The sequence below is a fragment of the Rhea pennata genome, chromosome Z (genome assembly GCF_028389875.1).
Source record: "Rhea pennata isolate bPtePen1 chromosome Z, bPtePen1.pri, whole genome shotgun sequence".
NCBI lineage: Eukaryota > Metazoa > Chordata > Aves > Rheiformes > Rheidae > Rhea > Rhea pennata.
Window position 1 is genome coordinate 28,891,356 of NC_084702.1, and position 25,552 is coordinate 28,916,907.

The following is a 25,552-nucleotide window of genomic DNA, read 5'->3' on the forward strand; positions in this document are numbered from 1 at the left end:
TAAGGAAAGACATTCTTACTCAGGCCTCCTATAACCAGTCCTAGGGACCCGAAGTTGGCGAACCCGCACAGAGCATAGGTGGCAATGGTTTCAGAGCGAACCTGAAAAACAAACACACAGGCAGGTAACGGCTGATTCAGCATTTTGAAATATCTCACGCTGGCTTACAGGTGTTAAAAATAGCACTGTGGCCCGATACTTGGAGTACAGAAATCACTCTGTTTTGCTTGGGTGCTGCCTATGTGGCTGCCACATGGCTTTGAGCAAAGCCTTTAGCCTTGTTTTCATTCTGAAACCATGGAGGTTTTCACACTCAGTGCAGGTGAGGACTCATAAACCATGTGTTTGTTGTATTGTTTATGTATATTGCCGTGCCTGATTGAATTAAATATTAGCAATTACAGATCAACTTTATCTTACTGGTGTCAATTTAGCTACTGCTTGTTGAGCATATTAAGTCAAAAAGCTTGAGCTGAACTTGTTCTTAGCTGTCTTAGCTGGCATCTAGGATACTGTGTTGGAATCTCACGTTTTCATATATATCCCTGTCTTCTTTATTCCTGGAAAAACAGAGGGCCCCATATGCCAGCTGCTCTGAGAATTATCCACACTGTGCACAGAGGGCGCAAAGGAAAACGGGCGCTCTAGAGAGCATTTGCTTTGCTGTGGAGATAGGCAGAGCACTGTTACGATTTTGAAAGCCCCATCAGAGTCCTGTAAGCAGTTTACTTCCTTCCTGACTTCAGCCACCTTATCCTGTACGGTGCTGGCCCATGTTGGACCACAGAGCAGAGACAAGGGTGGGTTGCCTCCTGTCTCCCCCCATGGAGAGACCCTTTACAGAGTACAGGACAGCTTTGGGTGAAACCAGGCTATGCATCTTCATGAGACAAACTTAGTTCAAATGTTTTTGGATGGGAGGCAACATCTCTTTCAAATAGATTTTTTTACCCTGGCAGCTCTGGGGTCTTATTTACAGTATTTTAAGTGCAAGCTGAAGACTGCCAAGTGAGTGTTCCAGTAGGTTTCCTGTTTATTACAGGTTTTTCTGTTTCCATTCCCGTTTCATGAAAGCCAATTTGTAGGTATTTTCAATCACTTTGCACACATACAGGAAAATGCTTTTCAAGTACCCACTCTATCTGCTTTCCTAGAAAAGGCTTTGTGTGCTGTGATTTCCCTGCTTTCACTTGTGTTCTCCTAGCTCAGAAAACAGGAAGCCTTGTTATTACTGACTCAGGTGAGGCAATTCAGAGCTTGTTCACTCTCTCTGACCAAATATCTGGCTTAGATGTATTAGAGAATTCTGAAGCTGAATAGAAATTAAAGCTGGAGGCCAAGCGTACTTTCAGCTGAGCTGTCCTGCCATAATTAAATTTGTCATTGGGTAATTTTTACGTGAGTGTTATGAATCAAAATTACTTTTTTCATCTCAGAGGTTGTTACCATGGAAGGTTAATTTGGTTCTTTGTAGGTACAAACAAGGAAGACAGGAAGTCCTATCCTGCATCTTGCTAAAAAATTGAGAAAGGTAAAATATAGATGATGGGATCTGAACTTTAAAGACTGACTTCCAGGCTTAAGAAAACCCCTAAGCATTCATTTAGGAGTTTAGAGTCGTATCCCCTTGTAGAACATAGCATGACAGTAGAGGACAGAGCAAAGCCACCTAGCCCACAGTCCTATTTCTAGCAATATTGGTAATGGATTCTCAGGTAAGAGTGCAAGTATTTGATCAGGCTACCTGGCTTTGTATCTCCAGCCATGAAATATGTTCTGTTATTAAGGAATGCAAGTGGTGAGGGACTTGAATTCTCAGTCATGTCTATAAAGTGGTTATCCGCAGCATCACACAGGAAAGGTGAAGATTAAATGCTATAGAAAAGGACGCTTCCCAGATAGGCGCCCTTGTGCACACACCTAGGATGCTTAGTGCTGAGATCCTGAGGTTTCTTCCTCAGTGAATTGTAGTAGGTACTATTACTGCAGGGAAAATCTGAGTGAAAGTGTGAATGAGAGAAACATCTTCACCCACTGAAGCACACTGGTCGGACTTGGGAGTGTTTCAGAGGAGGTGCAGCCACATGCTTTGTATTACTACTCTTTGCACCGGGATGTAACCTCTGGCAGAGGTTTGCCATGGACGAGGAAGTGCCAGTAATATCTCAAATTCCACCAGCTAAAGCTTGCTTGATTTCTTTCCCAGAGTTTAATGTTTGGGCAAACTTCTGTGGGCTGGAGGCTTCTCCAGGTCTTACCCATGATTTTCGCAAGAGAGTATCTCAGAAGGATGTGCTAAGGAAAAATGAGGTGGGGAGCAAATCATCTTAGAGACATTGCTTTGGTCTGGAAACCAAGTACCATGTCCTTTGGGATCCTGAGTGTTCCGGAGGATTTCCCTTTTCAAAGGCTATGTAGTTTTTTGTTGTTGTTTGTTTTTTTTTGGTTTGTTTTTGGTTTTTACTTTTGAGATATGTAATGTGATGACTGTCTTGGCAGCCTCACAAAGATGGGATGCATTTTAATAATTAAATACTGCTGTTGAAAAATATGCTTCTAAATAATATGCCACCTTTATCCCACTGTGCCTATATAAACTGAGTCCCAGTAGAAAAGAATTAGATCCAATAAATCAGTAGAATAGAAAATATTACTTACGGTCATATACTGTTTCACACCATTAATGTACATGCTCCCACCCTTCTCTCGATTGTGAATCAGTTTTGAGAGGCGCTCATAAGCCACAAATTCATTGAAGAAGGTTTTGTAACCTAGGAGTCCTCCAACAACAAAACTGTCCTCCCAGTCTACACCCATCATGAAGGAGAATGGCATGAAGACATAGGCACAAATGTTCTGCAAAATAAGTAAGACAGAGCCGGTCAGTAGAGGCAGTTGGTCAAAGAACAATGGCATCTGATAAGTTGTCTAAACTTGAAAAGGATGGTTTTATTCCAGCAGACTCATGTTGCTAAAACCCTTGTGAGACCGAGGATTTTTAATAGGAAGCTATGCTTGAATAATTATGAAAGACCAACCCAAAATCTCAATCCAACAAAGTAATTAGGTATGCCCCTAATTTTACATGTAAAACTAAATAAATGTTTCTGTGCCTTCTTTTTTTTTGAGACAATGACTTTAGATTGGACAGTGTTTGTGCGGGAGACAAGAAGGATCAGTTCAAAGAGCTGGTAAGAGGAAAAAGAACTCTTGTTCTTCAGCTGACTAAATCAAGCATGTTAATGAATTTCCTCTATCATGTTATTGGACTCCAACTGGTGCAAACAAAGGGCTTGCCTCTGCATAAAAGCTGTGCATCTAATTAAAACTGTACTTTTTTTTCCCTAGCATAAAAACTTTTAACAAATAAAAAAATCCCATATCCCAGAATAGCTTGTTTTTATATAAGAGAGAAAATAGCTCTGGCATTGAAAGGCCTTGGTTAGATTATTTTCAGTGAATCCATTTCAGGCATTTAAGCACTGGCTGTTTCCACCTGGTTACTCTACCCCTGAAAAGAGAGATACCCCTAGGTCAGTATCTCTCAGGAGGGATAGCTGAACGTGCTATGTTTGTGAGTCTTGTCTTCTTGTGGGTTGTCTGTCCCAGTCCTGCTACTAGGCTGTTGCAATAGTGTGACTGAAATATGCATGCATGTGCCTTTCCTCCTTTGGGGATGTTTGTGCAGTGGAATAATCCCTGAAGCTGATAAGATAACATCATAATATTGCTGATGCTGTGTCTGCTAGCAGTGTCTACCCACTTCTCCAGCACCTGTATCTTGGTATTGTATCTGTGCTCATACTACGCTTGCATCAGTAATTTGTAAAACAAAAAGCTCAAACTCTTTGAACTGAGACTGTTCCACCTTGTCAAAAATGATGTGTTGACCCAGGTCAAAGGACAAGTCGTGGTTAAAACCTGTTTGTTCAGCTGAGGGATTGGGATACAGTTTCCCAGCTCCAACGTGCTGGGAACCAAGCGGTATTAAGTAAGCCCTGAGTTCAGGCAAGCCCTGGCTTGTAGCATTGTTCTTCTCTGGGTGAAGTTAGTGAGTGCTAAGAACTTGGTGGGGTGATCTGAAGCTAAAGTGATGCTGGGTGTTCAGCTGAATGGGATGTTAACGGCCTGCAGGTGTGTGTAAACAGACCTTACTGCCTTGCCACGTCAGCAGAGGCAGGGATTAGCATACAATGCTTGATAAACTTGCTTTGCTGGTAACAGGAACACCTCAGTGGGAAGGTGTAGATGGACTTAAGGATCAGAAATGCTTGCATGGCAACTATTTTTCCATTCAGCTGTAAAGACATTGTAACATGTGCATAAAAATATACATTTCTTCAGATGCCCTAGCCAATGAGGCAATTAATTTGAAGAAGAGAACTGTATAGATGCATGTAAGGAGCTGGGGACCATACCTCAAAGTTCAGCTGTGGGTAGTCAAATAGATTCCCCACCCAGGAGAGGGCTGAGTCAACAAAAGCCAGCAGAGCAAGGAAGGCGATCAGGTTCACAGCAATGTTGGCCACCAGTATGATGGAGGCGGAGGCACCTTGACTGGCAGCTTCCAGAAGGTTATTTGATTCACTTGGTCAGTGAAAACAAAATCAGAGTGTGAAAATTTTTCAGTTCAAGGCACAATAACAGTTACACAGACTTGATTAGAAACCAAACTGTCTGGGCACTCCTAGGTAGAATAATACGGTGGAATATGCTTTTACCCTGGCTCCTCTCAGAGGCCACTGAGAGGATTATATTTGCAGCCGTGAGGAGGAATTTTGGCATGGTTGGAGTCACTTCCCGGGCATGCCACAGCACCCAGTGATTTTGCTGGTCAAAGCTAGCATGAGGCTCTGGCTCAGGTCCCGGTACTGTGATGGCCTGCAGCATCACTGGGATGGAGTGAACAATAGCAGTCCATTGGCCCTTGTGCAGAGAGGTCCAGCCTGATGAGGAGCAGCTCCTTGGAAACCTTCCTGCTTTGTTATCATTTTTAAAGTGGAGTGAATCTCCCCCACATATGGGCAACGAGTTCTCTGCTGCTGTCATTGAGATAACTGCTTCACCTTTGCTTTCATTTGCCTGCACTGATAGGAGTTTTTCAAAGATGGTAATGGAGCAAACAGGAAAATACCCTGGAGTTCACCTTGGGCAGATATTTTCCTCTTTCTTTGGAGGGTTTATTGCGTGGCCCAAGCCCTTTGCTGCTCTCTGCCCATTCCACTGGGTAATGATACCTCATGCAGTTAGGACATACTGGACCTGATTTCAGAAACTACTTATTTGGGGCATGAGGATTACAGAGATACTGGTATGAAACAATTTATTGCTTGCAAATATACCATATAGGGCCTTTGATGCTGTATGTGATGTATTATTTTTTCCAAAGTGATTCCTGCATGAGTTTTACGAATAAGTATAAGCCTAGATTAACTCACCTTTTTGCAACTTTCAGGTTGTTCTTCAGAGTTACTCTTGGCTTTTCAGTTTCAGGCCAGAATAGTTTGGAGGTGGCTAATGATGCTGGTGCTGACATGACAGAAGCAGTCAGTAGATGTGAAGCAGAAACCTAGAAATCCAGGTGACAGAAAATAGGCTTTGATAGTCTTATCATGAGCAAACCCAAGCAAAGTAATTAAAATCATCAGTTGCTTGAATGATTTTTTTTTTTTTTTTTGTACAGGAGGAGCATTAAAAAGAATACATTGCTCATAAGGGAAAGAAGAGAAGGAGCAATGTTGGAGAAAGCTAACTGGAGATAGGAAAAAATCTAAGTAGTGAAAAGTATGAATATTTGTAATAATAACAAAAAACAGATCTATGGAGGACAAGACAGTGTAACAATAGCAGAGCTTTTGGGGTGAGAGCCAGTGTCTACTCCTTAAGAACACCTTTATGCCCATGATGGCCATTCTTTGTTTTTTGTCCCCTGAAATTGTAAACTTCCCCTGCTTTTCTTTTTTCTTTCTTTTTTTTAACATGGTCTGACATTCCCCTTTTATCTCTTCTTTCATAAATTTCCTGAATTCATCCTTTGCTAACTTCTGTAGTATCTCTATCCATCACTTCCTTCCCCTGCTTTCTTGATCCTTTTAGTTAATTCCCTTCCTTTTTGCTTTTGCCTCTCAGCTATGCTTATATAAATACAGAACTAATACATTTGTCAACTGTCCCTTGATGACTCTGATTATAAATCACTTCCTCATGCCTGTTTTTCTGTCCAAATCTGTGCTATCAGCTCCTGAGCATAGCAGTCATTTATAGCATTTACAGCATGGCCATGCACAGCATTGCTAGAAGCTCCCTCATGAACAGACTGCTTAGACTCATGAGAATAATAACGAATCCTGGAGTGTTTTGTCTGTATCACAGCCACAGAAGTGGGCGAGTTGATCATTTAGCATGCTCCATATGTCCGTTCATCCAGACTGTAGGAATAAGTGCAAGTTCGTCACTCCTTTTCAGCTACAACAGGCAGACTCTCTGTATTGCATAGGTGGAAGTTTGTGTTACCAGCAAGGTTACCAGCAAGAGTTTGCAAGTCAGATCTTGATGCCTTTTTCTACAATTAGGATAGATCTGCATGGTTATTTCTTTAGGAAAAAGCATGTGGATTACAGAGATACACTTCCAAAACAGTCTAGCTGGGCTTTTATATTCCACAATTTCAGATAAACCCTGTTTTCAGTTTTCTTTTCTGGTCTTACCCCAAAAGAAATATATGCTCCTAAGACACTTCCAGCAATAGTGGAGAATCCTGCTGTCATGACTGCATGGAGTTCAGATTTGGTGACGAATGGTAAATAGGGCCGTACCAGGAGAGGAGACTCTGTCTGGAAGTAAAAAAAAAAAAAAAAAGCCATCAGTGGTTTCTTCTAATAAGAGGACAGGAAAATCACTGGCTGATCCCACTTTCCCAGGTGTTTTTAATTAACTAATCTTGTTAATAATGATTTTTTTTTTAAACCACCCCTAAGAAGTAAAATTGTGCCACCACTCCTCTTGGCTGGTTGATAATTCTTGGTAGTTTTAGAGATTCTTCCAAAGGCATGATGACGTGGCTAAGAAATCCCAAGTCAGTTTTAAGTTAGGAATGGCCACGGGTCTGACACACAGGTAAGTACATCGCATAAAACATGCATACCACCAGTTTTTAAGGTCAAAGTAAAGACCTTGACCCATCTGGTGTGAGTGTCTGCTCATGCTGGGAACAGTGGTGCATGGACCTACTGGAAACAGCAGGCTACAGTGATGCACCCCTGCTAAATACCACAGCTGTAGTTATGCTGTTTCTGGGCTTGGAAAGCATTTTACGATCTCCTTGCTCTGCTTCAGAGCTCTGGATGGGCACTCCTGTAATGTGTTTTTACTAGATTCCTAATCAAAGTGGACTATTAGACTCTTTCCCATTTTTTTTTTGGGGGGGGGCAAGATATTACACAGCCAGCCTTGTATCTTAGTTTTCTGTGGTCTGTCTCTCCTGCCCATGCCTGCCCTATATGCCCTCTTCTCACGTCATCTGGTTGTGCACTCTCTCTTATTTTGTTTTTATTTTTATTTCCCTTTCTTCATAGATTTCAGCCAGTCTGGTACTTGTTTTAAGGGAAATCTATCATCCAGGTTTGTGTTCAGATTTCCTTTTTTTGAAGACATAATGTTCCCAGAACAGGCTAACACACAAATTTAATGCAATTCTGGCATCCTGGAAATCAACTATGCGTCCAGGAGTCCTAACCTTGTATGAAGTTATTATTTTGTTAAATACAGATGCTTACTGAACAGCAATCTTTCATATTCTAGCATTAACTAATCCTGTGCTAGTATTCTACGTTTTTCCATGCTTTAACTCACCTGTCCCACAAATATGTTACCAGCAGCTACTAGAGACTCAACAGGAGTTGTCCCCATGAAAATTTGCATTATCCAACCAACCTAAAATGATTAAGAAAGAAAAAAAAAAAGTCTGCTTAATCCATATTTGTTTTGAATTAATCATGTAACGTAAGAGTTTTGAGGCCAACTTGCAATACATCATGAGCTAATTATTTCAAGATATGGTGAATTCATTTAATAGAGGCAGGTTTAGAATACCTCAGTAAGGCAGGTTTAGAATACCTCAGCAGAATTGCAAGAACAACGCTCAAAGACTCTAGGCTGTTCTTGCCATTGGCCTGGAAACTAACTGATCAAACCAAGTTAATTTAAGCAGATATTTTGACATGTCTTTTAGATATATACCAATCCAAAAGGACTTTGATCATATGAAGAGAAAAAAAATGTGGAATTTAGATTAAGGCTGAAAATGACTTGTATTAACTCCAACATATTATTTCAGCTAGGTAAGGTCTGTAGTGCTTATATTAACAATCTTGGGAATGACAAGGGCAAAAAACTTTTTTTAGGGTAAGTTCAAATAAGCTAAAACTACCACAATGCAAAAAGTTGTGTTTAGCTATAAGCTTGTTCAGCTAGTGCTGGATCGGGGATCTAGCAGCACTCATGCTCAAAGCATGAAGACATAAACCAGTGCCTGCAGCTAAAAGCATTCAGAGATACATCCTCTAGGGATCTCTGACAGAAAGATATATGCAATATATAATTGTTGTTGCAGTACTTGGTAGTAGGCAGCAATCTACTAGCTATGCTCTAACTTTAAGCTTGCATTTTGCAGGGGGAAAGAAGGAAAATTCAGAGAAATATGTTATCTAAGGAATGATAAAGCTAGTCAGGCAAAGCCAACAATTAGTGTGAAATTATGAATGAGACCAATTTGGGGGAATGTCCTAGCTGATGCCTAAATGCTGATGATAAAGATTTTGGAGTGGTAAAATTTGAAGGTATTCCCAGGTTAGAAATAAACTAACTTTTGTATATCTGGCCCTGGCCACACTACTTGCAGATAATGCTACAGTTCTAGCATATGTTTTCAATAGGTGTCTGGCACCAGGAAAATGAAAATGTGCTGGCAGAAGTTTAGTACCTTTCCAATGAGCCACTGCATGAATCCAACGTAGTAAAGCATAGACATTACTGTGCTGAAGAAAATTACGATTGGCAGGACCTGATTTGAAGACACAAAATCATTAACACTTTCAGAGTGGTTTTCCTTTTTGTAAGATCATTTAACTTTTTAAAAGGAGACCCAAGTCTTCTTGAGATGTACTTCAAGATCTTGAAAACAAGTCATTTAGCTTGCTTCCTTATGCTATAAAACTTCTTATAATCTGGGCTTGCTGTGTATATCTGTTATGTTACAATGCACAACTTTTCAGGTATCTGGATAGTTTTCTCACATAGCTGTGATAGTTTTGAAACTGTTCAATTTAACATAAACGTTTGTTTATAGCCATGTTTTAATTGGCTCAAACACCTACAGGATATTGGCATCTACAAATATCTGGATCTCTACGCCTGTAGACCTTGAAAACCATTAGCTGAAATACATATGATGAGATTGTGATATAGAATTCAGAACTGAACTTCTCTTATCTTTATTTTGAAATAAATAAATAAAAACTTTGGTTTAGACTGCTATGAAAGCTTTGGTATATATAAGCTTTAGTATGGAAATCCTTCGGAAAATCAAGAAATTTGGCTGGGATTGTAGCTGACTTGATTTCAGTGAATTCAGCTAATAGCACACTGGATCTAAATCCTCCTTGCTTCATTACCCCACACTACTTTTACCACTGATTACACTGCCAGTGCTGAGTTTTCAAAAGCTCTGCAACTGTAAGCATGGACACTGTATGTTTAAAAACAACTCCACATGGATATATATAATAGCTGCAGAAACTGAAGGAAAAACACTTTTTTTAAAAAACATAAAATTTAAAAGAATCGTAGTTTAAGTAATGCAGACATGACCTGATAACTAACAAGCTGTTGGCTGTGTTTTTCATCCTTAATAAAGCTAGCATCAGATGGCTCACAGGTGTGTTAAACATACAGGATCTTATCATTTCTATGCTCTTTATAAAACAAAAAAGTCTCCCAGAAAGGTCCAAAATAAAGCAGACAGGTTAGGTATGTTTGAAACAGTACCACTGATGTTAGAAAGCTTTCAAGTATGTTCAGTTGAGGGCATAACACATTATAAATAAAATTAGTGAAGAAGTGAAAAGGAGTGTGGGGGAAAAAAAAAAAACAAAGGTGTTGCTACTTCTCTGTGAATGAAAGCTGCTCATTTCTTGAGGAGGGTTAATACAATAACCAATTTTGATAAAGCTCTGGAAACTCAGCTTACGTGGTCAGAGCCTTTCTCCAGAAAGAGCGAGCACTAGAGCTCCTCATGCCCGTGGAGAAGTTCACCTGGACTCTCTGGCCTTTTTAGCAACGGTCCCGGGGATAGCCATGGGATCCCCCAGCTGTGATACGCTGGGCTGTGCCAGAAGAAAAATTTTACTCCCGTAAAACCAGCACCTTTCTCCGCTGCTAAATTTTCGCCGTGTTCCTGTACGTGGGCTGTTATACAGGAATGCTGGCTTCTGGCCGATTCCACCCTCTGCCTGAATTTGGGATGCTGCAGCGTGTGAAAGTTAAAGGAGCTGAAGAGGCAGGGAGTGAGGCAGGCAAGTGTAAGCTGTGTGCGGCAGACGGTAAAAACCCAAGCAATTATCCTCCTGTCTTTCACTCCAAGTGGGTGAAAAGAGATCTCAAGTGTAGCTGTGATTTGGAGCTGAAGGAAAGGGGAAACAACGTTCTGTCTATGGCAGGTGACAGTCAGCACCCCCTGCCTTGCCGCTTGCGCATATTCCTCTGAAAATAGCTCGGATTAACTTTAAAATATGTTTTTTCATTTTTCATTCGCAGTCAGTTCTTGAATGTATCTCCTGGTTTTACAAAATGGGGAGTTGATTTTCCAGTTATGATAGTTTGTACTTTGACTTAAAAGAGAGGTTGGAGCCTATTTTATGTGCAAACTCTCCTGCCTGTATTCCCAGCTATCTAATATGGTACCTACTACGTTATGTCCTAATCAGAAAAAAAAGTAGCAGAGAAAACTACTTAATAGGTAAATAATCACTGAGGTCATCTGTCATGTCTAGGCTAGCGTTCACCTAGTATATAATTAAAAAAAGTGGTAGGAGAAATACTGGCAAAATTTTGCTCTAAAATAAGCATAATGGGCGCCACCCTCCCCGTGCCCTCCTTCCCAGCGCCAAAACGAGGGGAGATGAATGGCATGAGTTAATAAGCGTTGTTGGCAGTGCTCCCTCCACCGGCAGGTCAGTCTCAGGCCTGGGCAGCAGTGTCAGTGCTGGCAGTTTTTCTATGGGCAGCAGAGATGTGTGCAGGACAGGGAGAGGGAGGGGAAAACCTCAGGGTGCCCCAGAGCTGCCCTGCTCTGAGTGCAGGCACGTGGTGAAGTATGGGTGGGAGGCAAAGGCAGCCCTTAATGGACGTGAGATTTGAGGAAGGTGGAAGGAGTCAGAGTCCCCCTTGCTGCAGCTGGGACTGTGGGATTTGAGGAGGCATCTCCTAAGGGTTTGGGAGACAGGACAGTTATGGGAAAAAGTAGCATGGGGATGATTCAAGACATTTCAGAACATCTTCCCTCAGTATTTTGGGGCAGTTGGGTACACTGTATGTGCAGAAATACCTGTGCATAGCAGGGAAGGTAACGGTTGGACATCAGGCTCAAGGAGCAATTTGCTTTGTTGCATAAGTTAACTGAAATGTATGTGGAAATAAATAATGCATGGTCAAAATTGCTTTTTGGGAAAAAAAACTTCCTAAACTTATTCTTCTGTCTTGTGGACTCTCAGCTGCCTTTTCTGTAAAATATGTTGCTACAATTTAGCTAAATAAGTGTGACCTAACTCAATGTATGGCAATAAATGAAGAGTTTTATGTGATGTTCCCAAATTTTCTTCTCATAATAAGGAAGAGATTGACTCTGGGTTGACTTCTCTGGTGACTGTGCTGGTGTATCACCACTCACGTAACAAATGCGCTTCCCAACCAAACTGTTCATTTGCAGTTGTCTATCTGCCATGTGTATAGCACATATAAAAGCTGTCTTACCTTAAAAGCAAAGAAATGATCTGTATACTTCTCACCAAACACAAACTTAGCCCCTGCATCAGAGTACTCCAGAAAAGTCTACAGAGGCAGAAAACAACATGAGTTAGTCATGAGCTGTGGGTTGCTGCAAATAATACTCCAGTGGTTGCTCTGTGGAGATTCTTGCAGAGGTCTGAAGAGCTCTGTATATCCGGTCCTGGCTTAGCTGTCTCTATATCTGGCTAAGTTTGGGGGTCTCCCCCCGGCTCCTGGCAGAGTGCAGATTGCTTCAGACTACACAGGTAAATGGCAAGGGCATAGGGCATGTTTATCGGCCACACCTGGCAGGATAAGAGCCACAAGCTACCTGAAAAGAAGAATTTCTTTTTAAATGCTGATACTGCCCCATTAATGCAAATATGTGCAATAAATGATAAAGTTTAAAAATGGCTGAAGCAATGAGTTATGAAAACCATAGCCAAAAGCTGGCCTAAAAGAAGGAACTATTTTTTAATCCTAATATTATGATGCATTTCTCTGTTCCTAAAGTCAAGACGTGCAATTAATGATACATCTTAAAATGGAGATGTAATGGCTGAAGTAACGAGCTGTGGTAAAGAGTGGCTTTAAGCCACATGGCGCTAGCAAAAAGGCACACCAGACCAGCTTTGAGCTGAAATGGGAGATGGAGAAGCTGGTATCGAAGCCCAGCTGACTCAGGCTGCCAGCAGATTAGCAGTCCGACATCGAACCTGTGCTTCCCACTCCCATGGACTGATTATGTTCTGCACTTTCTTGTTTTAAATAAGCTTAATTACCTGCACTGTGAGGAACAGTAGTGTGAGTAGTGTTCCTGGCATCAGGAGGCAGAATGTCCTTTTGGGGTACTCTCTGATCCTCTTTTGGCTTTTATCTATTCCTTTCCAGTAATGGAGTTTTTTTTAAAGCTCAGCACCTGTAGACTGCCTGTGGAGGCACCTGTGTCTGGATCCCTCCCCGCTTTGGAGGGATCACTTGCCCCTCGCAAGGAGTAGGTCTCCTTGGTCCCAGCTATGGATTTTGCCACCCATATGCAAATTTACTTTTTCATATTATACATCATAAGGACTATAATATGCTCTTGGGGCCAGTGGGCTATTCTGTTTGAAGGATTATGACAATGGTGGCTCTGGCATGCAAAATCCTTAGGCGTTTAAGTGTATAAGGCTTCTTGCAAGGATATTTTGGAATTGGGCCATGTTTAAGAGTTTCCAGGAGCACTGTGGCTAATAGTTTTTTTGTGTTTGTAGTAGTGCAAAAAAATCATTTTGGCCCAAGGAAGATAAGGCCATTAAGAAACAGCTATTGCTATGATCATTACCTATTAGCCTGTCCTGCAGCATTCTGTATTAACAGGAGAAATATGATTGGAATCAGGTGAACAGCTATCTTTCGGAGGACCCAGTTTTCCTCAAGAGGTGTAAACATTTAGGGTCAAATGGATCCTTGAACTGTCTAACTCTTATTCCCACTGTAAGAGTCTCAGTATAGAAAATGATTTAAAAACCTCCAAAATCTGTCTGGTATCTTACCTGGATCTGAATGCCTAGCCAATTAAACATTTCAAACCCTACTTTGGTTCTCAGGATAAGAAGCCCAAGAAAAAATTGCAGTCCTATTCCTGAAAGTACTGGTCTCCAAGCAACCTAGACAGATAGAAAAATAAAAGCAGAGAAACCACTTATTATTTAAAGAAATAATAATACATTTTAGAATGTTAAAACAATGTAAGAGATTTGTCTATGTAAGAGCTTTGTCTGACTATACAGCAGGATAGCAGCAGCTGCCAAAACAGACTTTAGGAGATTTAGGAGATGAGTTATATTCTCCTAATTTGCAAGGTCCTGAGTGTGAATGTTTCCATCTGAGCTAGCTGCTGAGAGTCTGATGAGGTATAAATATGTATGTGCCCATTTTGCCTTCCTTTCTATTTTACCATTATGGTATTATGGGCTGCAAGTAACGAGAAACAAAGAGAAAGAATCCTTCCTGTGTCTCAGTTTAAAGATAATAAAGATAAATAAATAAATAAATAAAATGAAATAAAATAAAAGGAGAAAGAGGGCAGCAGAAAAGTGTTAGTTCTTTACACTGAAGACTGGAAACATCAATGAAAGTAACAGAATATGGGAATTCCTTGCACACCTGGCATGGGAACAGGGAGATTCTGCTACATCTATTACTGTGTGCTTGGATAACTTCAGCTTTGTTTCCATATTCCCCAGCTTTAATTAGCTTGCATACTTGATAGGAGCCTTACTGTTCAATATTGTGATTCACATGGTATCGAGATAGTTATAAAAAAAATTGCGGCTTCCTGTGATTCTCTCTCACTGCAGATTCCTGCTCTTCCACTCCAGAAAACATCTTTGTCTTGTGAAAACTTAATCTGATTATTTACAAGGCAAAGAGCCGAGATACCTTCCTCTAATTTATTCAGATATCTGAATAACACAAGCCAATTTAGGTATAATGAGGACCCATGGAAGAGCACACAGTGTGAAGAAAGGACACCCATCCCTCCCTGCTGAAGGTTAGTTGAAACTATACACCTAGGAGCCCTGTGGATTTATTTATTTATTTTTTTTTTTTGTTGCTTTTCTTTTTTAGGCTAAGAAAAGCTTCCGTATGGATGTAGGAGTGTGGAAAAAATACTGGTGAAATGTGGTGACCTGGGCAGTGGATTACTATACGACTAACGAAGACATACACACAGGGGTGAAAACTGAGGTGAGATTTGTCAGAGGTACACCTTTTTGCAATATCACAGCATATTAAGGTGGACATCACAGCTGGAAAACTAAAGGGCACTGAAAGCATATGGAAGTGAGTTAGTATAATGTGGGGGTCTCCACTTGGTCTCAGCTGCTGCATTTCCAGTGGGAATCAAACCTTTGGCATGGGGAAGGGGTGGTGGTGCCCAGTGAAGTGCTTCAGAAGGGAGGCAGGTCTCCAGTTTCACGCAATTTGTGTTGGGTTTGACAACAGTACCCTGAAATGTGCTGGTGAAGTCCTGGAAGCAGTGGTGAGCCTGCCACGAGCTGGGAAGTGCAGAGCAGCCAGCCTGCCTCGGCTTGCTCTAATGCTCCAGGAGCAAACATGTCCCTGCTCGCATCAGTGCTAGTACTAAGGAAGGGAAACGGCATCCCGAAGAAGTGCGAGCCAGCCACTGGTATGGCCACACATGCTTCCTGGGACCTCAGAGTTAAAGAGCTTTCCTCATAAATGAAACATGTCTAGGTTCTGGCAAGTTTAAACATTAATGTTCTTGGACACTCTGCTTCCCTTATTGAACTTGGCCAAGTGCCTCATGTGAGGGTAAGGAGAACAGTTTTTGAGGCTTTAAACAGAAGTTCCAGAAAGGACTAAATACTCACTCTGGCAGGATATTTGGAAAAGATAAACATCAAGAGAACATACATCACAAGCCCCCCAAAGGAGATCAGCTGGCGGTATCCCTGTTTTGCTGTGTCAAAGATGAGCCAGCAGATGATAGCGACAATGAGGGCTATGCAGAGCACCCTGTGGAAAAAGGATGTGATGATATCAGGTGTGACATCCTGAAAGAGATTAGGTATTCCTTTTCTTCTTCTTCTTTCCTCCAGACTTACATCTCTGTGTAGCTCTCCATAAGCAAGACCTGCCTCTGCTAATGCTACCCTGACAGCAACACCCATTAGTGACAGTCAGAAGAAGCATCCTCCAACTGTGTTCGCAAATCAAAGCGTGGGGGAAATCCAACAAAATATGAATCACTCTCTTCTCTGGGCATTATTTTTGTCAAGAAATTTGATGAAATTCAAATTTATCACTCTCTCCTTCTATTCCTTTCATGACTTCTTTATTGAAGCAGTTCTTAATGTCTAGGCAGGCTGGACTGACCATATATTCTTCATGAACTCCACTGCATGGCTTGACGGGTCAGCCTGTGAAACAGCTGTCACTGAGGAGCAGATCATAAGCTGTTTACCCCTTTAATCAGCTGTAGTCTATTTAGAAAAATTAGCTTCTAATCACAACAGTTCTAATTCACTTGGAAACAGCAACAAGAACGATGTGTGCATCTGTGCTCAGCATTTATGCATTTCGCATTGTGACTGATCTGTATTCAGGTCTCATCTTGAAGGAAATTTTCAGACAACAGCCTGAGAAACAAGGAAATATATCATCCCACTTTTAGAGAGGGAAACTAAACATAGGCCAGATTCTTAAAGTAACTTGTGTCTAACTGTTGTTTTTAACTTCCACTGACTTCAGAAGTACTAAGATACCTAAATACATTTTTTCAGATCTGGCCCAAAACCACTGTAGCTTGGCCGCTGCAATACAGAACACCATAGCCTGAATTTCTACATTTCTCTCTTCCAGGCAGAAACCATGCCTGACAGTAAAGCACTTGATCATTAATATATACAATTCAACAGACTGCAGCCTGCATAAATGCAGAAGTTACTGCCCCTGGCTTGTTCTATAGGGTCATCAGTGCACACTTATTCTGTTTACTTCTTCCCCTCAGGGAGGTTGCCAGGTTGTCTGCTGGAGGTGCTCAGTGCCACTGCTCTTTGGTGTGGCTCCTGAGCAGAAGAACAAATAGTGTTTATGGCACCTTTGTTTCCAGGCTGTATTCTTTTTTTTCCTAGAGGGAGTAAAAATTCCTGTTGCTGGGGCAAAAATAATTGAAAAGTCTTTAAAAAAAATAAGCTGGGAAGTGTTTTTTTGAATCCAGAATGATTCTTATTTAGAGCTCTTTCTTAGAAAGAGGCTGACAGTCAAGACAGCTGGCTGATTTCCTCTTTAACGAGACTTTAATTGAACTTTAGGAACCTCTGAGAGCCTCATTAGGTTCCTCCTCCCCCCATGAGTAACAAATATTCCTCTTAATTCTTCAGGAAACAAATGTCTACCATCCCAAATAAAGCTTGTGATCTTAGGACACCAAATTTGGTTTGCATGCTTTGTTTGCTGACTATTTAAGTTTAAAATGCTTACAATCTGTTGATTTGGGGATATGCGAACAATTGGTGACATGGATAACACACTTTTCTTCAGTAGCTTGCACATGTTACAACAGCTTCAGGGCTTGCTCTCCGCGTGAGTGACAGTGAGGTACTTTCTGTCTTCCAGAATGAATGCACAAGGCCACAATATACCTGGATTTCTCCAGATATGATCTCTTGCCACCACTAGCTTGACCTACCTGAATTAGAGGAATTTTTTTACATCCTCTGTCAAGATTTTTGACACCATTACCATTGCAATCTTGACAGTGTGCCTATCTAGAAACATATGTGCTCTGTAGAGTTCTTATGCTGCCCTGGAAAATTTTGATTTATTGTGTATATCTGATTTGATCCTCTTGTAACTGTATGATTTGTCCATCTCCCTGTGTGGACATAAGCTATGCAGTACGTTTCATTCTCAGAAATCCAGGCACAAGGGTGGAAGCACCTGCTAGTGAGTTCCCCTCCCTGTCCGTCTTTGTGCCGTTGTTTCTTTTGAGATGCTTTAGGAGCTGCTCTGAAGGGCTGCAAATGTCACCTGCAGTGGTACTAGACTGGGGACATTAATCTAACAAGGAGCAAAACTGGATGCTATCAACTGGAAAATATGCTTGTGTTTCAGGATAAATGAAAGAGAAGCTGTAAGGTACGACTATGGTGAAACTTTTAAAACTGAAATAAAAACTGAAAAACAAAAAGGCTCATAGACAACTATGATTTTGTCCTTCTGCATAAATAAGAAGTCATTCATATTTACCATTTCAGCCAAAACCACTGCTTCTTCAGAAATCTTTCTCCAGGGGAAAAGAATGCAGCAATTCTATCTTCATACTTAGCGATTAAAAAATCCCAGCAGATGAAGAAGATGGCCAGGATAGTGATGATAAAGAGTGCCAAGGCCCTCTGAAAATTCAGGCTGCAGGCTGCAATAAGTGCTGCCAGGTACGCTGTCACAAACAAACAAACAAACAAACAAAAAACAATGTACATGTCATTTAAGTCTGATCTGTTTAAAAACAGAAACAAATACTAAATTTAGTGTTAAGGACGTGTTTAAACTCAGGCCTGTGCTTGTCTTTAAATACTTCTCTGATTTGGCCTAAATATTGAAAAAGATCATGCTTTCATGTGTTGTTACTGTTGATATATATGCTTTCTAATATGAAAACATGTTGCTGAGAAATGGTGGAATTGTTTTTCACTGGTTTGCATCCTTATGAAGCAGGATATATGCTTTAGCTGAATAAAGTGTATGTCAAATACATTGGTTGTTTTGGAAGATTAAACATATTTGTATGGGACATTTTTTTTCATTGACAAAATAGTGAATTCAGAACAATAGGTCTCATTCTTTCACAAGAGTATGAGTCTATTCAATAAAATTAAGAGAAACACTTAGAATCATTTATCTTGTACAGTAAAAGCCTGATTTGATGCCCCTCTGAAGCAAATGGGAAGGTTAGAGGTAGCACCTATATTTGTTTCATAAAGTGGCTATGAAATGATTTGTTATTTGACACTGTCACTGCTACCATGTGCTGGCTAATGAAATAATGAGAATTAATGAAATAATAAGAATCCGATTTTGTCTGATGAGTCCAGTACAGGTTGGTCCCTAACCACTTTACCGTGGTTTTGGGCTAGTTCCTAAGAGATGTAATTTACCTGACTTCTTGGAAGGGGCTGATTACTGAGCAGACACAAAGACTGAACTAACCTTTTATCCCAAGTGTAATTGCTAGTCAGAGTTAAACATGCTGAAGAAGTAGTGTGGCAAAGTCCAGGTTTCTTTTAGATTTAGGAATAAGAGGAGGTTTGCAGTCTGGAGCTTAATCTGGGACTAAATTCACTTTTACCTTTTGCTTCCTGTCAAACGCATTCTTTAAAACAGTCAAAGATTTTTATGTTAGGTCAGATACAAGACAGACACAGTCTACAGTCTCATATAGGCAAACAAATAAGCCTTCAACAAGACTGGATATACTGTACCTGTTATTAAAATGCCATAGATCACATACTGAATTTTGGTTTTATGTTTCTTGCAAAAATCACACACTTCATCATATTTCTTTTCAAAACACCTAGGAAAATGGCAAAAAAACAAACAGAACAGAAACGTAAGCCATAGATAAGAGGAGAGTAGTTTGCACAGAAACATCTGGTTAAGTCTGCCAAAATTTCTCTGCTGTACTGCACCACATTAGAATAGCTTTGGATCCCAAAGTGCCCGAGAAAATCGTGTAGGTATCTTTTTAGGAAGAATTCTTTGGTTCCACATTGGGCAAGTAAAATGAAAATCTAGCAGATATATGAAGGGTCAAAATTTGCAGGCTGGTTTTTACTAGTCTCTAAAGTATGCAAAATAATTGATATTTACGTACATAAAACCTTGTCATAGTGTGCATAGATATCTCTGGATACTTGAAATTTTGGTTGTTAATTACACAAACTTTTCCTTTAAGACTCATTAGATTATAGAAGCTAAAATGGTTCATTAGATTTGAATGCCCTATTCTAGCATACACTCTTCCCTTATTAAATGCCTCGTTTTGTTTCTTTTCTTGCCTCCCTAGAAGGAAACAGTGATTTCACAGGGGAGGCTGAGATCTAGAGAAACAGCAGTGAAGAGAATGGATTGAACCCAGATTTCCAGTGCTAACTACGCTGGTGATACAGATGCTAGGTACTAGGCAAATTCCCTAGTATTGTGCAAGCTAAGAAAGAAGTCATAGCTATAGTTATGTCTCTTTAGAGTGCCTCACACCCTATAGGCTGTAAATGCAAAGATTCACATTTAGAGATGCTAATTATCCAGACTGTACTTGTTTGGAAACTAGATGCAGTTGAAGTCAGATGTGCAATGAAATTTAGCATGAAGAGCCTTCTTTTTGCTGCAGTAAACAAAATGATTAATTTAAAAGAAATTGGAGGAATATAAGAAACATTGACTTAATTCATATTAGCAGTCAGAACAGCAGTTGCTCACCAGTTAAAACACTAACAGGGTCTCTGAGAAATCTTGATTGCTTTTGATATTTCATTTTTTTTTGTTCTGGGAATTTCTGTTGCCTCACAAATCACAGCTTTTTGTTTTTACTTGTTAGAACATTAGGTTATCCATCCTATCTCAGCAGAGAGATTAGATGCAACAGCAAAAACAAGAAAAGGGGAAACAAAAGGAAGATGTGTGAATAAACCAGAGCAACTTCATGAAGCTTATGGTTCAACCACCACCAAAAAAATATTAGCTATTATCTTTTACAGCTACTTATGAGGCCTTTAGAATTTAAAGTTGTGGTTTTAAGAGTACCATTCTTTGTAATCTCTTCTTTGCTATAACACCTTTCTCTTACTTTTTAGTTTATTTAGGTGGCTTTGATACGAAGTTAAAGACACCTATGTATCATAGGTGTGTACAGATATGTTTTGAAAAGTGGTGGAAAAAACCCACATCCTCCTAATAAAACTGGTTAGTTTACTAAGTAAACATTACTTTCAAAACATTGAGCCTATAAGGTTAAAACGCAACATATAACTGATAGATTTCTCTTAACTGAGGATGTTAAAGCACACAAAGAATTTTAAGGTGAAATATTTGTATACACCAACAATATTCTTCCTTTCGTTCTGCAACCCAGAAATCACTCTTTCTGGTCCATGTAGAGTCTGTAACTGAACATCACCTTGCCCACATCGTTGCTATCAATGGACCGATCTTTTGTAGGGTTTGTGGTTCAGACAACAGGCCGTACCAGCTGTTGAATCAAACCAGCGATGCATTTGAAATTACAGGATGCTTTGTGAATGCCCCTTTCTGAGCGGATGCAAGGAAAACATCAGGTCATATTAGGGCCTGCTTTTAAGAGGTAACTCACAAAAAATACTTTAGGAGAGACACCATTGCCCTTGCCAGGTGCTCCGCACAACCCCTTGTTCCCCCAAGACAAAACCCAGCTACACAGACCAAGCTGTAGTGTCAGTGCAATTAGAGAGCAGAGCAAAGGTTTCTTCAGCTGCCTGTTTAAAAAGGGTTCATCAACCCATGGCAACAAAACCCCCAGAAAAGAAGAAAGCCCTGCAAAATCAACCTTAGTTATTCCCATTATGTTAACTCTCAGGTATTTTAAGTCCTGTTCCTACAACTCTAAAGTGTAAATAAAAGTGCTATTTCTGAATTTAAATGCATCACCTTTACAGGAATGAGATCAATTCAAGTAGTTCACTTTGAATGAAACAGATTACTAATTTGGGATATCTGGCAAGTGAGTTCCTAGAATCTGCTCAACTGATTAAAAGATCAAAACTAAGGCAACATGTGTGTATAATAAAGAGCAAAACTGGGGAAAACAGTATAATTTGTATGAAGATTTATATGAAATTTTAATATGACAGAAAAATACAAGTTAGGGCCATTAAAATGTAATTTATTTTTATCTCAGTTTTTAGAATGTCTTATACAAGCTTTGTAGTTTTTTGTTCAAAAACTAATCCTCAAGTAAAATGTAGATGTGTGCTTTCACTTTGTGGTCGCTAGGTATTAGTGCTAACAAAGTGTAAAAATTCTGCTACACCAAAATGGCTATTTTACATCAATTCTACTGTTATTTTCCACTAGGAGAAAAGTGTAGGACAATGGGGAATCTTTAATTTTCTGCAGCAGATCACTGTTTAAGGCTTCTCTTTAAAAATGTACTTGTGGAAATATTGGTAACACAGGTAATGTGAAAAAGAAAAAAGCCCTCATTCCTCTAATTTTCAAGGTTTCAGAAGCATAGTTCCACAATCATACATGTCAGTCAAAAGATAGAATAACTTTAAAAACGCTGTGTTTCTGTGTTGTACAAAATATTGGCAGTATGAGGATCTGTGTAGCACACGGATGTGGCAGGGAAATTTCTGGTGGTTGTGCCAAAAGTGGAAATGCCGCCAACTGTTTGCAGGACAAGGAGGGCAGAAAATTTGTTAATCCAAAAACAGACATTACCCTTTTATGTGTGGTTGCTCCTCACCTACTGAGTCAGGTTTGTTTTGGGGCTGATCGCTCTCAATATTGATGTATTCATCCTCCTGGAAAACAGATCAGCACCGACACTGTGAATGTGTTTGTTCAGCAACATTGGAAAGAACAGATTCCCGCGGGCAGATGGCTGGTGCTGCCTCACGGCTTTCCCTTCCACACCGCTCACCCTGCTCCAGCTCGCCTCTCCGGCACCAGAGCCGGCACTGGCATCAGGCAGTACCAGCAGACAACCACGGCTGTCAAGTCATCGTCAGCATTTTGAATTACGAACCTCCCCAGGGCTCCCAACAAATTTTTAAAGGGGAAATAAAGGAAGAAAATGCCAGTGTTACTTGGAGCTGAAAAGATCCCAGTGCAGAATGCTTTTGCCTAAATTACTAAAAGCGGGCGTTGTCGGTGGGGCTGGAAGAGTCCTGGCTTATCTGGGTTGCTCTGTGCTTCCTGTTAACAGCCTCCTAATTTCATTGCTTCTCTCTTTGCAAAACTTCAATTTTGTTAAAATTTATGGAGAATGGTTGCATTTTTTTTTAATATTGTTCAAAAAAAAATCAAATGACCCAACTAATCTATTCCAAAGAAAAATTACTAAGCAAAGGCTTTTGTTGCAGCAATCTTTCGAGAGTTAGCATCTGTGGGCTTTGCAGCAGAAACTTGAAATTTGGCCAGATGGCCTGTTTTCATCAGGAATGTACCTTTTTGCAGCCACAATCCACCTAGATCTGACGGTATTGAAAATTTAGGAAAAATCACAGCTTAATCTACTCCATGTAAGCACGTCTAAAATTTAACCATTTTAATTTGCTGCAGGTTTTGCGTGTGTGGAGCCTGCTTGGAGGTCTTGCAGCTTGTGCCTATAGAGCAAGTCAGAGTGTGCAGTCTTTCTGTGTGGCCTCTCTGCACCTGGCAAAAAGTAATGGATGTATGTTTTTTTTCCATAACCTGTAACTCCTGTTGTTAGGGAAATCAGTCATTTCTCCTCTTGTTCCTGGTTACTCATTTTAGGTTTGTAATCTTACCCTGCACTATGTATACATAGTCTAATACAGTAGTTTGTCTTGATGTTGTGCCAAATGCCTGATCTATCTTCGAAGTTCAACCACTGCCCTTGTTCAGAACAAGGGTCCTCTTAAGCCGTTTGGCAATGTGCAACATTTGCAGTACAGATGCAAAAAAGAGTCTGCCTTACCTCACCTTGAATTACTTCCTGTGCTCCCATTCCCAGTAATTGACTATGTGGGTGAATGGTGGGCGATGACTTCCACAGTCCACTTTCTGTGGACCTTACTATTCACTGCAGGGTTCTTTGGGGGCACCAGGAGGTGGCCAGGGGCCTAACAGCACTAACTGTTGGCATTCTTTGGCATTTGAAAATAACAGATTAACTGATTTTTGCCTTATTGGAAGCGCCGTCGCTGCTTGCTCTGTGTGCCTCGCTGCTTCAGCATGTTGTTTTAACACTGAAATGGAGCAGCACGACCAGTTGTGTACTATGCCATGTGTGGCTGTAGACTACATCGTGACTGTGTATACTGCGCAAGCTGTATATTCCTAAGCGCATATCGAGCCATTTTTGACTATATGGTACTATCTAGACAGAAAATGGTCTGATTTGGCCAACTATTTGGAGCAGTTCCATGTTAGGTGAGTTTAGATTTTTCTGTGTTATTGTTTATGCTAACTGTATTCCTGAAATAGCTTCATAAATCAAGATGTGTCATAGGCATGTCTAAAACCCTTCCTTTCAGTTTGGCTTTTCTGCTGGTGTACATTACAGACTCTGCTGAAAGGCCTGGAATGTCCTAAATTGGTTTCTAGTGGGAGATTTGAAAAGAAACAGCTCAAAGGCAAAACTAACAAAGGAAGGAAACATGGCCAGGAATTGAGGTGGCAAGTAGGAATTTGTACATAGAGGCTGCTGTTTATTCTTTGAGAAAGTACAGCACGATGCAGAGAGGAACTTGTGCCTGCGACAGGACAAGAGGCAATGGGCAGAAATTGAAGCACAGGCAGTTCCGCCTGACCATGAGGGGGAATTTCTTCCCTGTGAGAGTGACGGAGCACTGGAACAGATTGCCCAGAGAGGTTGTGGAGTCTCCTTCTCTGGAGACCTTCAAGGCCCACCTGGATGCAACCCTGTCTAACATGCTCTAGGTGACCCTGCTTGAGCAGGGGGGTTGGACTAGATGATCTCCAGAGGTCCCTTCCAACCTTACTGATTCTGTGATTCTGTGAAATCTCTCAGTCCTGATAATTTAAGTGTTCAGAAGGGGGAGAGAGTTGACTTGGTGGAGCTGCACTGTAAGTTATGGCTATATTGTCCCTAGACTTAATTTCTTTCTCGTTGCTATTAGCGGAAATAAAGTAAATCTGAAATGCAGATGCTGCTGCCTACTGAATTGCTAGTGTTTTTTGTAGTTACCAAAGCCTCTCCCCAGCAGCTGTAGGAGGTGGACTTCTCTCTTGAGGGACAATGGGTGCTGATGGCATCGGAGTACCACTTTTTCCCAAGCTTATATTGGGGCTCTATTGCATCTCAGCCCTTCTCTCAGATGTTTGAATCTGTAGGTGCAGAAATCTCAAGGCTACCTGATAAACCAGGAGCAGATGGGCCACTGGGTGGAAGACCTGTGCCTCCAAACTCTCAGGTGGCTGTGACCATCCCTGGCACCATTTTCTCGCTACAGATGGCACCTCAAAATCCATGGCCTTTGCTGGCTCATCAGAATTTGGAAGGGTATCTCCAAAATAGGGTATGACGTGATTTTACACTGCATGTAAAACTTCTTGGAGCAATAAACAGAATACTCTACGCAGTACATCTTAGGCTATCCAAGCTTAACTTCCCTGCTCTTTGAATTTGTGCAATACATTACTTCAATATATTTTCCAGGTGCAGAAAGCTGGGGAAAAGATTATTTTCAAAGAGTTTATATCAAGAATATAACCTATTTCTTTGTTTTGATTCAATGTAAACAGTACCAATCCATGGCTTTTCACTTTATTGACTATGTATTCAAATACACCTAGAGCGTTACTACTACTGTTTCATTGTCACAACTGCTTTCCTCCTTCTATATAAAGAAAGAGTTAAGAAAATCCAAACTCAAATGCCACTTTCTGTCTGATGTGGATACATAAAGGAAGGAGGAACTGAATAAAAACTCAATGCAATCACAGAATCAGTAAGGTTGGAAGGGACCTCTGGAGATCTCGAAGATTTCCTCATGCTGGTTCCACTGGGGCTTGAACCCAGCACCTTCAGTATGTAAAGCAGACGTGATAACTACTACACTATCCCTCTATCCTTTCTTCTCATTTTTTCTTTGGCCAAATATGATGCCAGCTCTGGCTCTTGAGCTGTGTTGCCATTTCTGGAGACTGACCTGAGGGCTGTGTGGAGCACAGGGATTTCTGCCATTGGGACATAAAGTCTGTTCTGGTCTGCTCCAGAGCCCCAAAATAAATGCTGCTGCTTCTGGCCATGATG

At 40.7% G+C, this 25,552-nt stretch overlaps 1 protein-coding gene across 1 annotated transcript in view; it reads right to left on the reverse strand.

The window, feature by feature from the left end:
• The window catches only part of SLC28A3 (solute carrier family 28 member 3), a 38,035-nt gene that overhangs the window by 3,555 nt on the left and 8,928 nt on the right, over positions 1-25,552 (reverse strand). Inside the window, exons 3-15 of the mRNA XM_062600483.1 lie at positions 22,030-22,112; positions 19,035-19,126; positions 17,803-17,992; positions 15,423-15,567; positions 13,578-13,691; positions 12,028-12,105; positions 8,981-9,061; positions 7,852-7,932; positions 6,708-6,833; positions 5,439-5,569; positions 4,419-4,587; positions 2,659-2,856; positions 20-101 (exon numbers count right to left, since the gene is read on the reverse strand). Coding sequence (XP_062456467.1) covers positions 20-101; positions 2,659-2,856; positions 4,419-4,587; positions 5,439-5,569; positions 6,708-6,833; positions 7,852-7,932; positions 8,981-9,061; positions 12,028-12,105; positions 13,578-13,691; positions 15,423-15,567; positions 17,803-17,992; positions 19,035-19,126; positions 22,030-22,112 — 1,570 coding nt within the window. The remainder of the gene's footprint in view (positions 1-19; positions 102-2,658; positions 2,857-4,418; positions 4,588-5,438; positions 5,570-6,707; positions 6,834-7,851; positions 7,933-8,980; positions 9,062-12,027; positions 12,106-13,577; positions 13,692-15,422; positions 15,568-17,802; positions 17,993-19,034; positions 19,127-22,029; positions 22,113-25,552) is intronic.